Below are 20228 nucleotides of genomic sequence, written 5' to 3'. Positions count from 1 at the left end.
ATGATTGGTGATATTAACGTCCTGTTTGTGGCACATTAGTATATGTGAGGGGGCAAACTTTTCAAGATGGGGGGTGACCATGGTGGCCATTTTGAAGTTGGCCCTCTTAAATCCAACTTTTGTTTTTTCAATAGGAAGAGGGTCATGTGACACATCAAACTTATTGGGAATTTCACAAGAAAAACAATGGCGTGCTTGGTTTTAACGTACCTTTATTCTTTCATGAGCCCCCTCACATATACTAATGTGCCACAAACAGGACATTAATATCACCAACCATTCCCATTTTATTAAGGTGTATCCATATAATTGGCCCACTCTGTACAGAAAGGAAATATGATTTCTACAAAAAGAATGCGATTTTGACAAAAAGAAATGGGATTTCTACAGAAATAAATGTCCTTCTACAAAAAAGAATGTGATTTTGACCAAAAAAATTATGTGATTTACAAAAAGGAAATTGATTTCTACAGAAAAAAAGGGGTTGTTATTTTACAAAAAGTGAATGTGATTTTTAATGGAAGTGAACTTGATTTTGACCCCAAAAAAATAATGTAATTTTAACAAAAAGGAAAGATGGTTTCTACTTAAAGAGAATGTAATTTTTACAGAAAGAGAATTTTCTTTATAAATCATGAGTATGTGTATTCTATTAATTGGGCACTCCCCATAACAAGATTCAAGTCAAGTCACTATTATTTCTATAGCACTTTATACAGTACAATGTAAATTGTGTCAAAACACAATACTCAACACAAAAACTCAATACAATAATAATTGTAGAATATATTCAATATGTTGGGAAGGTAGTAGAATTCTGGTGTTTTTCTAGTTATTTAAAAAGGATTCAGTTCAGTTCAATCTGAATATCACAGTTGAAGGACGATACACTAAAGGGCAGCTCCACCGACCCCAACCAAGCAAGCCAAAAGGCGAAGGGGAACACAATCTCAGCCAAGGGGAATGTGATGTCTACCGGACCGAACACTCTCGTGAACATGAACATGGTTTCCACTGAGGGGAATGTGATTTCTTCTGAAGAGGACACCCCTCTCAAAATACAATTTCTACCAATGATTCCACCATTGTGGAAATGGGACTTCCTACAAATTGAGAGGTAATGTACTACTGAGGGGGAAAAGGCCCTCAAAGGATTTCTTCAGTGCAGAAACCCTACCAAACAGGTGAAAGCTTAAATATGAACCATTTTATTACACCCCATGATACTCTGCACATATTTTCACTTCACTCAAAGAACACAATAAGCACTTTGAAAGAAAATAGGGTGTACTACTCACATTACAAGAAAATCTAAAAGTGTAAAAACATTAACAAATGACTTTCAGCATGTCACGAATAACCCCAAAGGCTCAATTATTTCTGCAGCAATACGCAGATGTGTTAGCAATAATATGCCTCTACATTATATAACAAAAGGTTTAGTAACTGGAACATCCAAAATATTTGACAGTGACTTCTGTCATTTTGACACACAACAAATATTTTATTTACCTGCTTTAGAAACATCAAGTCAAGGGCGCTAAAAGGGATTACAAGTGGAAAAGGGAGACGATTACACTTGAAAGCATCTGTGTGAAATCAAGCTTGGAAAGAGATGTGAGGATTTGGGAAGGAAAACGAGAGATTCTTGGTGCATTCCAGTGAATTATTCATGGGATATGTCGTAAATTAAATCAGGAGAGCAGACAACAAATGCACCGTATATATGCTGTCTTTTTCATCCAAAAGAAAGGGGAGAATAATCAGGAGGAAATTAAAGCGGTGTACTGAAAAAGAGTGCTTGCAATATTCTTGTTACGTCACATCGCATTGAAATACCAAGCGTTATGCTGTTCTTATGAAAATAGAATATTAGAAAATATTATTTAGAGAATATTATTATTAGAGAATATTCTCATTCAGTCAAACTGATGGATATGGACCATTAGCATAGCAAAATCCTTATGATTTAACATAATTTTGCCACAGGATTTTTAATGAAACTTGTGAAAATCATGTGGAACTCCAAAGCAAAAGTGCTTCCAAACGCAGTAGATTACTTTGTTTATTTTGGTCTTTGGCTATATTTATACTTAGCTCTGTTGCGGAGGTCTGACTATAGTTTAGGAGGTCTAATTGAAATGCAAGTGCTACCCTTCAGTCAGATAGATTGCACCGTGGCTTCCTCACACTGCAGTAAAAGAGGCTTGTCCACATAAATCTGTTAGTGGATTGTTAATCTAATGGTTAAAGATCTGGGCAGAAGAGGTTACAGGTCAAGTCAGTTCTACACGTCAATTTAGAGCTGTTGAGACCACAGGGTTGGTCATATAATCATATAATTATGACAGTGACAGTAAAATGTATATATATGGATTTACAACATTTTTTAAGTAAGTGGTTACAAAGAATTTATACAGGATGAATTTAAACAAACAAATTAAGTTGAACTTTACTAATTAGTTTAAATTCAGCCCATAATAATTGTTTGCGACCACTAAATTCAATGAATATTTTTTCAGTGTATATATTAAATCGCAATGTGCATTAAAATCATCATTAAATGATAATATTTCTAACCATTGTTTTTACTGCATTTTGGATTCATTTTGAGTTAATATTTTGGAAGACAGTTCCTTGGTAAGAATTAATAAATCCTTTTTATTACAAAAATCTATAAGTCTTATTCAAACCTTTATCATATAAAATGCATAAAATATATACAGTTGAAGTCAGAATTATTAGCCCCCCTGTTTATTTTCCCCATTTTCTGTTTAACAGAGAGATTTTTTCAACACATTTCTAAGCATAATAGTTTTAATAACTCATCTCTAATAACTGATTTATTTTATTTTTGCCATGATGACAGTAAATAATATTTGACTAGATATTTTTCAAGACACTTCTATACAGCTTAAAGTGACATTTAAAGGCTTAACTAGGTTAATTAGGTTAATTAGGCAGGTTAGGGTAATTAGACAATTTATTGCATAACGATGGTTTGTTATGTGAATTATCGGAAAAATATATAGCTTAAATGGGTTAATAATTTTGACCTTAAAAATTAAAAGCTCACTGTAAAAAGTGCTACACTCACAAAGTAGATTTTACACACTTTAAGTAATTGCAATCTAGTTTATTTTAATTGTTTTAAACAAAAAATATCAATTTGCTTCCTCTTTACCTAAAATCTATCAATTTTTATATCACAGTTTATTTTAAATAAAACTAATGCAAATTATTTGAGTAGAATTTTGTATGTGGTTATTGTGTAGAATAAATGTTATAAAAGTGAGTTGACACAGAAAATTTATTTGAGTAGATTTTTGTGTACAAGAAATGTTATAAACTTAACAAACAACATAAGTTTCAAATTACAGCTGAACAAATCATTATTTGTGTTATTCTAAGTCGATCTCTCTCTTTTGTATTTTGTAGTGCTGGATTTGTGCTGAGAAATACTGGGAAACGTCTGTAGATTGATGGCATTTCATGCCGTTCAGCCTTACAATCTTAAAATGTGAGCAAAAATTACCAGTTTTGTCATCACTTTAGACATTACACTAGAGAATCATTGAAACACTAGCTCTAAAGTGACGTTTGTGAACTTGCAACAGTTTCTGCTGTTCTGATGTCAGCTGCAGATGTGAATGAGGGACAAAAGAAAGTAGTTCCTTGTAACAAAGGTTTTTGAGATGGTCCCTGATTGATTTTCTTTTATATACACACAATTATGCCACTGAACTGTTGTATAAACGCAATATCACACGAGTAGCAGTGCGACATGGCTGTATATTGGCACTGGTGAAAGGCACTAAGGCACTTGGCCTGCAATCACGCCTCCCACCAGTGCCGATATACAACCATAATCGCACTGCTACTTGTGTAATATTGTTCATTTAAATAAATATAAATAAATATAAATATAAATAAATATAAATATATGTATATATGTATATATATATATATATATATATATATATATATATATATATATATATATATATATATATATGTATATATATATATATATATAAATATAAATATATGTATATATATATATATATATATATATATATATATATATATATATGTATATATATATATATGTATATATATATATATATATATATATATATATATATATATATATATATGTGTATATATATATATATATATATATATATATATATATATATGTGTATATATATATATATATATATGTGTATATATATATATATATGTGTATATATATATATATATATATATATATATATATATATGTGTATATATATATATATATGTGTATATATATATATATATATATATATATATATATATATATATATATATATATATATATATATATATATATATATATATATATATATACACATAATTAAAAGATCTATGAATAAATGTCTTCATAAATTATATACTGTGCATAATACAATGCAAATTATTGCTACTTTTTTATTAATTAATCATTATAGCATAAATAACATTTAAACAACATGCTAACACTTTACAATACGTTAGTAATCGCTAATGTTTGCTGATATAAGCAATCCATTACAGTATCTATTTATTTTTGTTATCATTAGTTAATAAAAAGTAAAGTTGTTCACTGTTAGTTCATGTTAAATCACAGACAGTGCATCAACTAATGTTAACATGCATAACTTGAACAATGAACGCATCAGTAAATGTTGAACTATGAAGTATTGTTTATTGTAAATCCATGCTAATAAATACATGAACTAATGAAACCTTAATGCAAAGAGAGACCCAAAATCGATATACTAACTAAAAAGGTAAGCTAATAACAAATGAATAACAAATGAATAATAAATTTAGCAGTTTCATCCAGCATCAAATAAAAGTCCTACAGAGGCACTTCTCTGGCACGGTGACACTTGTCAAATCGAATTAGTCAGTCTCTTTTTGTGTTCCTCACCTGAGCAGCCAAAACATCTCAAAAGTTTATTGAAACATTCTGGAGCCTTTCCCTGTCAGCTCTGTTTTGACTTTAACTGGACACACGAGTGGCTTTAAAGCCCCCTGAGGATTTCAGGACTCCTGAAGTCAGATTTGTTGACGTGTTCCCTTCGGCCCCTGAGGATCATTCCCACTTGAGCAATTAAAGTGACGAAGCACATGATATGACAGTGCTGGAATTTCCAGCAGGAGAGTGACAAGGAGAAGCAGGGAAAGTCAGCAGGGGCTTGTTAAAATGTGCCTGGGAACAAAGCTTCACATCACAGGAATGAGTCAGAGCTGGCGTTAACATTAGCCTGAGAGCGGCAGCCTGTGCCCGGATCCTGTCGGAAATACACGTGCACTCCAGGACTGAAGCGAGGCACAGCAGGATGCCATGATTAGACCTTTTCAATCACACAGCCATAGGTGGAGCATTGATTAAAGCAGCAGGAGGTGATATTTCAGAGATATTAGCGCTACGGCTTTCTCGCTGATGCGTTCATGCCATATGGATGATGATGAGGAGGAGGAGGAGGCTGCGTAGCACATACATAGCAGCATTTACAACCACAGAGTGAGCACAGTCACTCTCAGCCAACAAGTTTGGAGGCAAAAGGTTGGATTATCACAATAAATTATGATGTGAATCTCAACGAAAAGGAGGGCCAGCTGGATTGGAGCCAGAATGAGAGATTTTTAGGCCGAAAGACAAGCTAACGGAGCAAAGCTATGGAAAAACATATCTTGTGCACATATGTTTGTGTGTTACAAATGTTTGGTGTCCTGAGTTATTTTATCCTCCTGAGATCCGAAGAAATTTTTGGGTTAAAAACATCCTTTGGGTTAAAAAAAAAAAAATTCTACAATTTAGAGTTTTTACATTTTGTTTTTATTTTTACAGCATGTCCACTGTAATGGACCACAGGACCATTTTAGCTCATAATGACCGCCACTCAGACAACAAAACTGTACAGGATATGGCTGTAAAGGGATATTTTAGTCTGAAAGAGAGCCGAACTCAAAAAAACAAAACAAAAACAAAAGAAGTGCTGTTAATCCAAAACAAATTTAACATTAAAGTGATTTAAAACTGATTGTCATTCCCTAATTGTTTCTAATTCTCTAATTGTCTGACTGTCAGACTCTAAATCAGAGTCTCCCTCAACTATCTTATGAAGAATCCTCTCTGCTTCAGTTCTGCCCCGTACAACATGCAGTCATTAATTACATTAAGATGGTCCTGGTGTCCACTACAGTGGACATTTAAAAAAGGATGATATTTTGAAACACAAACAAGTTAACAGCTTTGAAGGATAAATGTATTGTTCCTAACACTTTAATAAACAAATATATATGTAATAATAATAGTAAAAAAAAACATTTAAAAAGCTAAATTTTACATACCTCTCTCCTTTCCATAAAATGTGCTTTTTTGTATGTCAGCCATTTTGGATGCAGTGCAAGAAGTGGTTCCTGGCATGCCAGCCAATCAAATGACATATCACTAGAAAGCCCAGGATGCCCTCTGAACAGTACAACTGGACTTGACAGAGTAGCTAAAAAATTCAAAGAAAATTCATGAAAACGCAATGTCCACTACAGAGGACACAAGTCAATGGGCGGGGTCTCAGGAGGATATGTGCATCTGATAAATATGCTTGTTAATGTAAATATCTGACCATCCAATCACATGGCAGCAATTCAATGCATTTAGGGCAATGTGTGGTCAAGATGATCAAATTGAGCATCAGAATGAGAAAGAAAGGTGATTTAAGAATGCGTTATAATTATGATTTATAGTTGTGAAATACTGTGGCTTCATCATATCTAGTATCATTGACTATTATGGATTCCAAAACTCTTGACAAAAAAATATAACAGGCTTTGCCCGTGTAATGATATTTTCATGCTTATGTTTTGTTCATGAAATACAAGAATTCAAAAACAATTTGCCAGGCCGAACCCCTATTTAAAGAATAAAATATTTACTTCAGTCCTGAAATTTTTAATTAATGTGTCAATAACTCTTTTGCATGTTCAAAGTTCTCTGATGATCAAAACATTAAGGTAAAAACAACATATACAACATATATAAAAAATTATATATTATACATATACATATATACATATACACATATATATACACATATATATATATGAGCAATATCACATGAGTAGCAGTTCGATAGGGTTGTATAATGGCACTGGTGGGAGCCGTCCCTTGACAAAATAGTCATATCGCACTACTACGAGTGTGATATTGGGTTTATACAACAGTTTGAGGCCATAATCATGTATATAAAAAAAGAAAATCAAACACGGAGTCTCTCAAAAATCCTTTAAGAGGAACTACTTTCTTCCGCCATTCATTCACATCTGCAGCTGACGTCATAACAGCAGAAACTGTTGCTTAAAATAATGTCACTTTAGAGCTAGTGTTTGAATGATTTTCTAGCGTAATGTCTAGTGATGACAAAATAGGTGATTTTGCTCACATTTAAGATCATAAGGCTGAGCGGCATGAAATGTCATCAGTCTATGGAGATTTCCCAGTATTTCTCAGTCGCAATTGGGAGATCACAATAATTAACCCTAGATTAGTCTGTCGCTATCTTGTGGAGCAACCATCTTTGCTCTGCTCAGTATGATGGATGGCTGCTGATCTCCGAAATTATAAATATTTAAAATAGGCACTATCCTAATAAACTTAGCATAGTTGCAATCTAAATAACTACATTCTCAACTAAAAAAGCCACAAAGGTACATTATGCTGTCCAACAGCAGCCATATCTGTCAAACTGTAGTGAGTTTTTTGATCTGCTGTCACTTTATGTGGGCGGAGTAATACACAAGAGTGAAGAGACTGTAAGAGTACTGTTATTGCAGAATATCGCACAGCTATCAGCCAATCAGACTCGAGAACTATAATACTATAATCCAGGGGTCACCAATCTAAGTCCAGGAGGGCTAGTGTCCCTGCAGAATTTAGCTACAACTTGCCTCAACACACCTGTCTGGGTGTTTCAAGTATACCTAGTGTTTGATTAGGATTGGAGCTAAAATCTGCAGGACACCAGACTTGTTGGAGGCCTGGTGTCCTGCAGATTTTAGCTACTAGATAGTACTACTATAACAAAATAATAATTGCTAATAATAATATAATAATATTTTTTACTGATGTAGCTGAATTTTACATTGTTGATATTATCAACTCACGAAAATCCAGCAGTTTCTGAAGTGCTGTTAGGCTAACATTCTTTAAAAATAAAAAATACTTACCAAAAATCTCTTTAAACCTACAAACTGAATCAGTGCTGAAATTTACAACAAGGCCCCAAGCTGGATTAACTTCTTCAGAAGGTCTAGGTCAGCTGTTACAGCTGGAGATGCCAACAGCCTGAATCTGCATTGAAAGAAAGAAGGACCAGGACCTTCTGGAGGGCGTGAAGAGAGCAAAATCATGTCCAAACTGCTGATCATCATTATATCCCCCACACCCATTATGCTTCTTGGAGTAAGGTGCACAGTTAGCTGAATGTTTCATGTAGTTCATATGCAAAACGCTGCTTTCGATGTTATTCCCACATGCTAACAAGTTTCATGTACTAAAATGGCTTTCTGAGGTAAACACTTTAACATGGTTTGTGACAGTTTACACAATGTTTTTATTGACCGTTGTTTTGCAGTTAAAGCACAGATTCTTTGATTATTTCACATATTTTAGGAAGCTGAACTGTTACTTTTAACATACCTCTAATAACGGAATCGTCTTCGTGTCAGACTTCATCTCCTGCTCTCTGGCTCTAACACCGGATACTGAAATTCCCGCCTACACTAAATGCAAATGAATCGATATAGAAATGTGACTGGACATTAATTCCATTCTTCGAAATACACTACGAGATGATTGGTTACCATTGATTATACTATTTTTGTGCATCTGGTAGCCTAGATTGAATTAATCATCAACAATGAACAAGAGGGCATTTTCCCACATCCCAGAGTCTTGAATTATACATTATTATAAACTGGTAACGTAATTTATTCACAAAAAACACTGGAGAGAGCTATACATACTTAATAAAGTGTATTAGAAACGATACCCCTTCCCCCCACAAAAAAACTGACATTTCATGTGCCTGTAAAATCCAAATTTGCAGTCTATCTGGTTTAGATAGTCTATAACAACATCAAGATAGATATTGCTGATTTTTATACAGGAAAGAGCAATGTACACTGCACTGGTTTTGGTAAGTGGCTTACATCTTCAGGCCAGTAGAGGGAGATTAAAGTATTCAGTGTTATGTGCCTTTATTGAGCAGAGCGCGCTGCTCATTCTGCTGCTCCTTTGAATCCTCCCACGGACGCGGACCGCGAATGTTCTTCCATCCATCCAAGTCCTGATCCTTTAATTTCTGTATAAACAAAATACAGTATATTACATTTCTAAAAGTAATTCATAGTAAAGGCATTCAATTTGTAACAAAGTCTGCTGAATTAGAAAAAGACCTGAATGCTACACACACAGAACAAGAACCTACAGTAAAGCTTAAAAGATTTCTTTATGCTGTTGAAAATCATATTTTCTGCTTGAATATATTTAATTGTATAACTAATTTATGTGCAGGCAAAGCTGAATCATTCAAACAGTGTCACATGATCTTTCTGAAATATAGGCTGGGGTGGATTTAACCAATAAGCAAAGTAAGCACCTGCTTAGGCCCCCAAATCTGAGGGTCCCTAAATAACTACTTAGAAGTATAAATTATACCTATAAATGATACAGGGTGGGCCATTTATAAGGATACACCTTAATAAAATGGGAATTGTTGGTGATATTAACGTCCTGTTTGTGGCACATTAGTATACGTGAGGGGGCTCATGAAAGAATAAAGTTACGTTAAAACAAAGCACACCATTATTTTTCTTGTGAAATTCCCAATAAGTATGATGTGGCACATGACCCTCTTCCTATTAAAAAAATCAAAAGTTGGATCCAAGATGGCCTGGATCCAAGATGGCCGACTTGGCCACCATGGTCACCACCCATCTTGAAAAGTTAGCCCCCTCACATATATTACCCTCTATACAACATCATTTTCTATAATAATATAACCATAATTTGTACTTTGAGGGTCTAAATTTTTTTTTCTTGAACATAATTATTACAACTGTGCAAATGTGTTCCCCACCCTCAATCATGGAGCAGCCCAGCAGTCAAATCTGTAGATATTTAGTTTTAATTCATTCATTTTTTCATTCATTTTCTTTTCGGCCTTGTCCCTTAATTAATTTGGGGACGCCACAGCGGAATGAACCGCCAACTTATCCAGCACGTTTTACGCAGCGGATGCCCTTTCAGCTGCAACCCATCTCTGGGAAACATCCATACACACTCATTCACACACATACACTACGGACAATTTAGCTCACTCAATTCACCATGTCTTTGGACTTGTGGGGGAAACCGAAGCACCCGAAGGAAACCCACGCAAACATGCAAACTCCACACAGAAATGCCAACTGACCCAGCAGAGGCTCAAACCAGCGACCTTCTTGCTGAGGCGAACATGCTACCCACTGCGCCACCGTGACGCCCTCATTTATTATTCATTATTAATTATATAAAAACTTTTACAAGATGCTTTACATGTCATTATTTTGCATTAAGATAAAACAGAAAAGTAGATTGAGCAATTTAAGAAGAAGAAAAACAGCAAAATCACTTAAAGTACAAATGGTGCATTTTAGGATTTTGGGCCCCATTGGCTGAAATTGCTTAGGGCACCAAAATCACTAAATCTGCCCCTAAATATAGAGATTGGCCTATTATGATAAATATTATATATATAAACATTTCTTGTCAATTCATTATTTCTTATCAAAACTGTTGATTCTACAAAAACTGAAACTAGTTTACAGCGCTTAACATAGTTAAGAGAACATGTTAATTAATTCACTTATTTCATCTCATTTCTACTCTCAGAAAAAAATGGTACAATGTTGTACCAATGAAGGTACAAACCCTTGTCACTGCGGCAGTAACTTTTTATGGGACATAATTTGTACCATGGGAAACCAAAATCTACCGTTGGTTTTTAAAACCTGCAGATACAATATTGTACCTTCATCAAAGCTACAAATCTGATCCATGAAGGTACCACTACAGTGACAAGACACTTTGTACCTTACCAGGGTCAAATGTGTTCCTTCAAGAACTATTTAAAGGCATTTTGCTTTATCCAAAATGTGTCAGTTTAGTTTCAGTAAACATAAAATATCAAATACATTTTTAAACAATGTTATTAATAAAAGTTTCTTTTTGTGTAAATGCCCCTTTTCCATTTACAACAAAAAATAAAAAAAATACTTTAACAAATCAAAAGGTCTATTTTTGCTAAACATTTTACTATATTTTTTACAAAAATGTTACAGAATCACATTCTCCTGTGTACAATAAAAAAAAATATTTTTCTTCAATTTTCACACAATACTTTTGTAATCACTTAAAAGTTAAAATAGAAATAGAATTAAGCAAAAGTATTGTAAGGAGATGCACAATGTTTGATTAGTTTTACAATACTAAAATTTCTGTATGAACACTTTGCATATGCAGGACTTTTGCCAGCTTACGTGTGGAAAGCAAACACCAAAAGGTGCAGATATCAATAATGAAAATGTATTTATCAGAAAATGCTTACTAAACATTTATTAAAAATGCCTGAAATGTTTAGTTTACCATACCTACAGTTTTGTTTTACCAGTTGTTTTGTATTATAGAAGTTAATAATTAATGTTTATGAGTTTCTTTAAACATATGCTTTTAAATGGTGATTCATGTTTTAATATGGAAATTATTCATAAAATCACTTTACCTTTTCAGTCATATTTTTACTTCCTAGATATTGCATAGTGTTGTCCAACACTTATGTACCTTTTTATGAGAACAATTGTGTACCTTCATTTCTATTGTACCATAGAAGTTACAGAACAGTATCATAAGAGGTCTTTTCTGCACCATATAAGGTACAACTTTTACAAAAGTATGAAACTGTTCCTTATTAAACATTATTTGTACCACCATGTACCTTTTCTTCTGAGAGTTTTTCTGAGAGTAGACTACACGATACACTATAATAAAAGTTGACCTAAAATAAATAATTCCACTTATTCAAAACAAAGATCATAAAAAACATTCATTAAAATCTTTTGCATAAATAGATCGATTCAATGCATCTATGCTGAATAAAATCCTCAAACTTTTAAACATGAATGTACTTACTTATTAAAGAGGAGTCAAAACAGCTAAACTAATGTATTTGTTTGTTTGTTAATTAATCATAAATGTGTATTTGTAATTTCCCAGTACTGGGTTGCAGCTGGAAGGGCATCCATTGCGTAAAACATATGCCAGAGTAGTTGGCGGTTCATTCTGCTGTGGCAACCCCTGATAAATCAGGGACTAAGCCGAAGAAAAATGAATGAATGAATGTGTAATTGAGCTCAAAAGTAACAGGCTGATACACAAACATAAATGAAGTGGGTTCCAATGACGAAACCTCCCTGCTTCTGCCACTTGAGGGCGCTCTTCTACTACACGTCTGCTAGCAGAAGGTCATATTTAATGGTATTGTATCTTCTTGTAAATGGCTGGAAGGCTAAAAATAAAGTTTTAAAAGTCAGAGAGAATCACCGCTTCAGTATAATGGCAGTCTGCTTTTTCTGCGCTGCTCTGGACAGCCTCAACCACCCACAGCCTGAAACGCAAAAGCTTAATGAACCATCCAGTGCACTTTACATGGGGACTAAACAGCTAACTAGACACTTTCTCTCCAGAATAACTTAAAGCACGTTAATTACCAGCTCGGTCAGTCAGTCTCCCTGGAGAAACCTAGCGTTACATGACAGCATGACAAAATTGTGATTACAGTCTCCCTGCGCCAGGCCCAAACCTGCACCGACTGCATTTAACAAGCCAGATGTTTAAGCATTAGGCCGACATAACCTCACTACTGAGTAAACATAACCACCATCCTGCAGAAAAACAGCAGATGGCTCTATAAAACATTATAACACCATAAAACATTAGTACACATGCACAGATTCATCTCTATCTTGCTCTCTCTACCTTATATTTCTCCTGAAGGATGACAGACTAAAATATTGTGATTTGTTTATAATTGTATTATGATTCTTTTTAAAAATCGTAAATTTTGTAAAAAGAAAAAATAATAATAATTTAAAGTAATATCATCTCTCATTTCGTCAATATTTCATGATTTTACTCAATTCAATAGATTTTTGTTGTTGTTGCTTTATTTTTTCAGCTGTTTTAATGACTCTTTCTCTCCTGAATTATTTATAATGGGCTTTACAAGCAGGCGTGTCAACCGATTAGCTTTGTTTCAGGACAAGCAAAAATAGCTATATATTTAAGCCGGAAAAGCAGAGTGCAATAAAAACATCGTCAAAGTCTCCCAGGGTTGTTTTTAATAACTTAAAGCAAGAGTTTTCAATGAAGTCAATGAGTGATTTATGAACCTTTGAACAGATTCAGCATAATAAGTAAGCTCTATGTTTTTTAGGGAGAAAAGAAAAGGAATTGATTTATCTGATTTTACTTTATTGTGTACATAAATAGTTTTGCATATTAGGTGTTTTTGTAAAATCAAGTTAAACCTCTTTTTCATGTTCAAGTTGCTTAAATGTCATGACATTTTTGTTGGAGTATTGCCAAAGCATCTTAATAATTTATACAATAATTATGGAATATACTTACATAATCAAAATAACAAGACATACAAATGACAGAAAAAAGACAATACCTGAAATTCTAATTATAAATATACATGTGGATTGCTTAAATAAGACAAATTAATTCATACATATTTTGTACCTAGTTTAAATGTCATCGTTCTCTCTCTCTCTCTCTCTCTCTCTCTAATTTTCAATTCAAAAGAGCTTTATTGGCATGACTTGTCCAGTATTGCCAAAACATTGCACATTACATAAACAATTAATAAAATAGTAGTGCACACACGCACGCATGCGCACGCACGCGCACGCACGCACACGCACACACACAAGTATAATATTGTGCCAAATATGGACATGTTTAATTGAAGGATGCTTATTAGTTACTGTGCTTTATTAATAATCTTAATAATAATCCAACATACTCCAGTATTTTAGTAAAATCCTGAATCCTGTAATTATGTGTCTCAAATGCCTAATATGCCAAATTCATATCAATTTGGTTTGGAATTTCAGCCTTAGGTTTGGTCTTAATAAATATGCAAACAGATGAAGTTAATTATTAGCAATTCACACAAACACAATTAGAAATTGAATTAATAGAAACGCAAATTAGACAAAAATTAAATAATATGGCTACCAAAAGGATAATGAGAAAACATATAAATTATTATTAATGTTAGATCACTCTCTCCATGCAAGATAAATAAGATCTAGCCCCGGACGCCAGATCGTGTCCAGACAACAAGCCAGCGGAGCCGCCCAATATCCAAACCTGTTAACCAGTGTTCAACTGAATTAACAATCTCCTGTCAATACAGGAGTTGACTGAGAAAGCCAGAGAGGAGCAGGAGACGAAGTAAAGATGATAAGGAAAGAGCAGAGTTAATTGAATAATGTTAGTTGCGTAAGATGACTTTGTCTGACCACGATAAATCCAACAAGTGTTATTATACCACAAGCAACAGTAATGGATGACTGCTTCACAACATTGTCCAGAGACAATAAACTTAAAATGGATTCATTCTCTTATCTCTTAATCATGAAAACAAGTGTCGCTTGAATCCACACAGATATAAGATTCCAACAACATGGACAAAAGGAAATAATAATAAAGCAATAAATATACGAAAATATTAATAATAAAATATAAAAACATAATAAAATGACTAATAATAAACAATAATAAATCAAATCATTAAGTAATAATCAATAAAATGATATAATGATAATTATATAAATGACTAATGAACATAGGATTAAATAAAAAAATTTAAATAAAAAACAAATAAATATAACCAAATAAAAATAAAACAACACAAATGAATGGCTGTCTTCAAACAACACACACATAAGTTTGCTACAAGGATTCTCTGATCCTTAGTTAGATTCTTCATTAATAATAATTCATATTAATTACAATATACAGCTGTACATTCATGCAGGAAGTTTTAATGTTTCAGACTAGTTTTGTCCACTGTTTATGACAGGACAATACATATTTTTCAGTTGTTGATTTCAGACTGAAGATCTCTCACAGAATATGCCTCAGTGTTTCTATATTTGACAGAGATGTCAAATTTGCTGTAATGATCTAGAAATTTGAGAAGAATGTGGATCTAATGTTGTGGTAATGTTCACAGCGCAAAAGGAAATGCTCCTCAGATTCCATTGATCAGTCGATAGATCTATCTATCCATCCATCCATCCATTCATCTATCTCCACCTCTAGACGGTGAGCACTCTGTCTGTATTTGCTTACGATCTATCTTATTTCAGCCTCTTTAACACAGATCAGGTCCTCTGCTGTTTCCAAAAGGTGATGGGCCTGATTGTGTTGTGCTGGTTGAGTTTCAGCGGTAGATGTGAGTGTCAGTATGCTCTTGTGTATCTGCTGTTACTGACAGAGCATCGCTTCAGCCTGATACCAACTTTTTTTTTTTTTTTGATCAGTAAAAGGTATGGAGCCTTTTCAGAAGCTGGTTATCTTAAATCCTTGAAAGTTTTTAATATTTTGATTTAAAAAAAACATACATCATTTATATTGATTTATGTGCGTATTATGTCATGTTTGCAGCAAAAAAAAAAAAAAAAAAAATATATATATATATATATATATATATATATATATATTTATATATATATATATATATATATATATATATATATATATATATATATATATATATATATATATATATATATATATATATATATATATATATATATATATATATATATATATATATATCATATATGCGCATTGATGGATTTGCTCTTCAGTGTTTGGGCTCTCAGCAGTGAATATTAAACCACACTGAACTGAACTTAAACTCTGAAAACTGAACTGACACGGTTTCAATTCACTATAATCTTCTATGTTAAGCTTCTTTGACACAATCTACATTGTAAAAGCGCTATACAAATAAAGCTGAATTAACTTGAATTATGCAGGGTATTTCTAATGCAGCATCTATGAGCAGGACAATAAATTTGATGTTATTTTTTGATGTTATATATTATCAGTTATTCTTATTATTTAGTCTCACACAATGTTTTTTTTCTGAAAATCTTGATGACACTATTGTTGAGTTTTTCTTTTATTATTTGAGGAAATAATAGGATTGTAAAAAATATGTTGTAGTCTCCCATTCACTGAAAATGAGAAAATGTCCAATTCCGCTCTATAGGAGTTGTTTGGTGTAGTTCTGTGTACTTTTAGTATAATCTTACATTATTTACTTACATTATCTATTAGGGATCACCAAACTTGTTCCTGGAGGTCCGGTGTCCTGCTGATTTTAACTCCAACTCTAATCAAACACACCTGAACAAGCTAATCCAGGACTTACTAGGTATACTTGGAACACCCAAGCAGGTGTGTTGGGGCAAGTTGGAGCTAAACCCTGCCGGGCACTGGACCTCCAGGAACGAGATTGGGGACTCCTGTTATATATACACGTGGCGACATGGTGGCTGAGTGGTTAGCGCTGTCGCCTCACAGCAAGGTCACTGGTTGGAGTCCTGGCTGGGTCAGTTTCTGTGTGGAGTTTGCATGTTCTCCCTGTGTTGGCGTGGGTTTCCCCCACAGTCCAAAGACTTGCACTATAGGTGAACTGAATATACTAAATTGGCTGTAGTGTATGTGTGTGAATGAGTGTGTATGGATGTTTCCCAGTACTGGGTTGCAGCTAGAAAGGCCACACTCACATAGAGTGCAAACAGCCTAAAGTCTAAACTGGTATTTCATTAGGAACTGTATTTTTTATCATATAAAGACACAGTACATTTACAGAAAGTTAAAAGTTTGAGTTTTAGAAAGATTTCATAGGGTCTCTTTCTCTCTCATTACCTCATATTCCTCCTGAAGGATGACAGACTGTTTCTGACTCTTCACCCGGGCTTCCAGTGCTGGGTCCAACTAAATCAAACACCAAAAATAGTTATGTTAAGAACAATAAAATTAAAGCTTTTAATAGCTTTTTTCTACACTCACCAGCCACTTTATTATGCACACCTGTCCAACTGCTGATTAATGCAAATTTCTAATCAGACAATCACATGGCAGCAACTCAATGCATTTAGGCATGTAGACATGGTCAAGACGACCTGCTTAAGTTCAAACTGAGCATCAGAATGGGGAAGAAAGGTGATTTAAGGGACTTTGAACGTGGCATGGTTGTTGGTGCCAGATGGGCTGGTCTGAGTATTTCAAAAACTGCTAATCTACTGGGATTTTCATGCACAACCTTCTCTAGGATTTACAGAGAATGATCTGAAAAAGAGAAAATACCCAGTGAGTGGCAGTTCTGTGGGTGCAAATGCCTTGTTGATGCCAGAGGAGAATGGCCAGACTGGTTCAAGCTGATAGAAAGGCAACAGTAACTCAAATAACCATATAATTACAACCGAGGTATGCAGAAGAGCATCTCTGAATGCACAGCCAGTCCAACCTTGAGGCGGATTAGCTACAGCAGCAGAAGACCACACCGGGTGCCACTCCTGTCAGCTAAGAACAGGAAACTGAGGCTACAGTTCACACAAGCTCACCAAACCTGGACAATAGAAGATTGGAAAAACGTTGCCTGGTCTGATGAGTCTCGATTTCTGCTGCGACATTCAGATGGTGGGGTCAGAATTTGGCATCAACAACATGAAAGCATGAATCCATCCTGCCTGTATCAATGGTTCATGCTGCTGGTGGTAGTGTAATGGTGTGGGAGATATTTTCTTGGCACACTCTGGGCCCATAAGTACCAAATGAGCATCATGTCAACACCACTGTCTACCTGAGTATTGTTGCTGACCATGTCCATCCCTATTTGACCACAGTGTACTCATCTTCTGATGGCTACTTCCAGCAGGATAATGCGCCTTGTCATAAAGCGTGAATCCTTTTAGACTGGTTTCTTGAACATGACAATGAGTTCACTGTACTCAAGTGGCCTCCACAGTCACCAGAACTCAATCCAATAGAGCACCTTTGGGATGTGGTGGAATGGGAGATTCACATCATGGATGTACAGCCATCAAATCTGCAGCAACTGTGTGATGCCATCATGTCAATATGAACCAAAATCTCTGAGGAATATTTCCAGTACCTTGTTGAATCTATGCCACGAAGGATTAAGGCAGTTCTAAAGGCAAAAGGAGGTCCAACATGGTACTAGTAAGGTGTACCTAATAAAGTGGTCAGTTAGTGTAGCTTTCACTATTGATGTTAAGTAGATTTTATATTCGCACACTCAGACTTTCACCTTCTTATTATAAATTCAGAAAAGTATTTTTGTAAATCCTAAATAGGGAAATCCTATTAGCAGCCAATGACTAGCAAAGTACCACATTGTTCCTTTGAGACCAAATATTCAAGGTAGCACGTCACAAATGATCAAAAATGAACGAATATAAAACCCACTTTAAGTCAATACTTTCACTTACCTTTCTTTGGATCTTCTGTGCATCATATCTAATCTGAGTGAATTCTCTCAAACCAAACGAGCCTCCCACGATCAGCAGCTTCAGACAAACATCATACAAACAAGAAATATGAGCAGGAACATTGCTGGTTGATTTCACAAAAACAGAAACTAGATAACGGCGTTTTACATTGCTGGGAGAGCGTAAATTAAATCTATTTCAGCACACTGTCAAGACGCTCACCAGCATCGGGACCCCGTATTTCACTGTCCGGTTATTTTGCAGCTTACGAACTTGATTCCACATGTTTAGTTCATCCACGTCGTGCTACAATTACACATGATTTATAATAAAGTCAGTAGGACATAACTAAACATGTCTCTACAGGGCGCCGCCATGTAAACCGACAACCCCTCGTACAGCCGCATAATCCGTCCGTGTGGGACTGAAGAGAGGCTAATGGGTTCCACTTTTAAAAATGGTTGTTCAAAGTTGAGTAATAAATAAAAAAAATCGACTAGTAATGATTAGTATATCTATTTACAGAAGAAGCTAGAGAGCAGGTAATCTGGCCACCAACTAGAATTTTTATTAAATCTGTGACATAAAAGTCAAAAGATTTAAGTTAACGTATCAATTAAAGCTCTTTGTTCTAGACAAAATAATGAAATTTTCGTTTTACACTAAGTAAGCTAGTTTTGAGACCCTCTATATGTCTGTGTACCTTTGACCAAATTAAAAATGTCACATTTTTTCTGTCATAGGAACAGTCACAGGAAGAACAATAATCAAATTGTTTCCTTTTATGCTGTCACAACATCCTATTCGTAATATTCACATCCTATTCATGTACATCAACATTGATTCATGTCACAGGAGAGTAAGCCGATTGCCAAGACTTGAATCTTTTTTCTACAGCATATTTAAGTGATTATTAATTAGTAAATAATGTTATAAAGAATAAACAATGATTAACTCAAAACATTTCTCCATATAAGCAATGTAAACACTGGAGAAAACAAATCACAATACGACTCAAAACCAGAATTATCTGAAGGTTTACTATGGCTTTCTTGGACTTATTTCTTGGTTCATTGTTTTTCTTTGCATAATGACTTCTATTTATATACAACAAAGGTAATGTTATGCAGTTTCTACCCTTACAAAAAATAACTGCAGTAAACTGAAGTAAAACTGCAGTACAACAGCAGTATATAGAGATATAACTGCAGTAATATCCATCCCTTTATGACCACAGTGTACCCATTTTCTGATGGCTACTTCCAGCAGGATAATGCGCCAAGTCACAAAGCGCAAATCATCTCAGACTGGTTTCTTGAGCATGACAATGAGTTCAATGTACGCAAATGGCCTCCACAGTCACCAGATCTCAATCCAATAGAGCACCTTTGAGATGTGGTGGAACGGGAGATTCACATCATGAATGTACAGCCGACAAATCTGCAGCAACCAAAATCTCTGAGGAATCATTCCAGTAGTTTGTTGAATCTATGCCACGAAGGATTAAGACAGTTCTGAAGGCAAAAGGGGGTCCAATCCGGTACTAGTAAGGTGTA

The 20228-nt window shown here is 34.4% G+C and overlaps 1 protein-coding gene across 1 annotated transcript; it reads right to left on the bottom strand.

The window, feature by feature from the left end:
• Positions 1-9052: 9052 nt before the first annotated feature.
• Positions 9053-19076, bottom strand: LOC130239734 (cytochrome c oxidase assembly protein COX16 homolog, mitochondrial). Its single transcript, XM_056471047.1, has 4 exons — positions 18895-19076; positions 18673-18750; positions 17087-17155; positions 9053-9395 (listed from the first exon to the last, which is right to left on the bottom strand). The coding sequence occupies exons 1-4, from the start codon at positions 18955-18957 to the stop codon at positions 9282-9284; spliced, it is 324 nt and encodes a 107-aa protein (XP_056327022.1). The 5' UTR covers positions 18958-19076; the 3' UTR covers positions 9053-9281.
• Positions 19077-20228: the final 1152 nt, after the last annotated feature.

Source organism: Danio aesculapii, chromosome 13, assembly GCF_903798145.1.
Source record: "Danio aesculapii chromosome 13, fDanAes4.1, whole genome shotgun sequence".
Classification (NCBI taxonomy): domain Eukaryota; kingdom Metazoa; phylum Chordata; class Actinopteri; order Cypriniformes; family Danionidae; genus Danio; species Danio aesculapii.
Note: the sequence above shows the minus strand (reverse complement) of the source record. Positions and strands in the feature narration are given on the sequence as shown.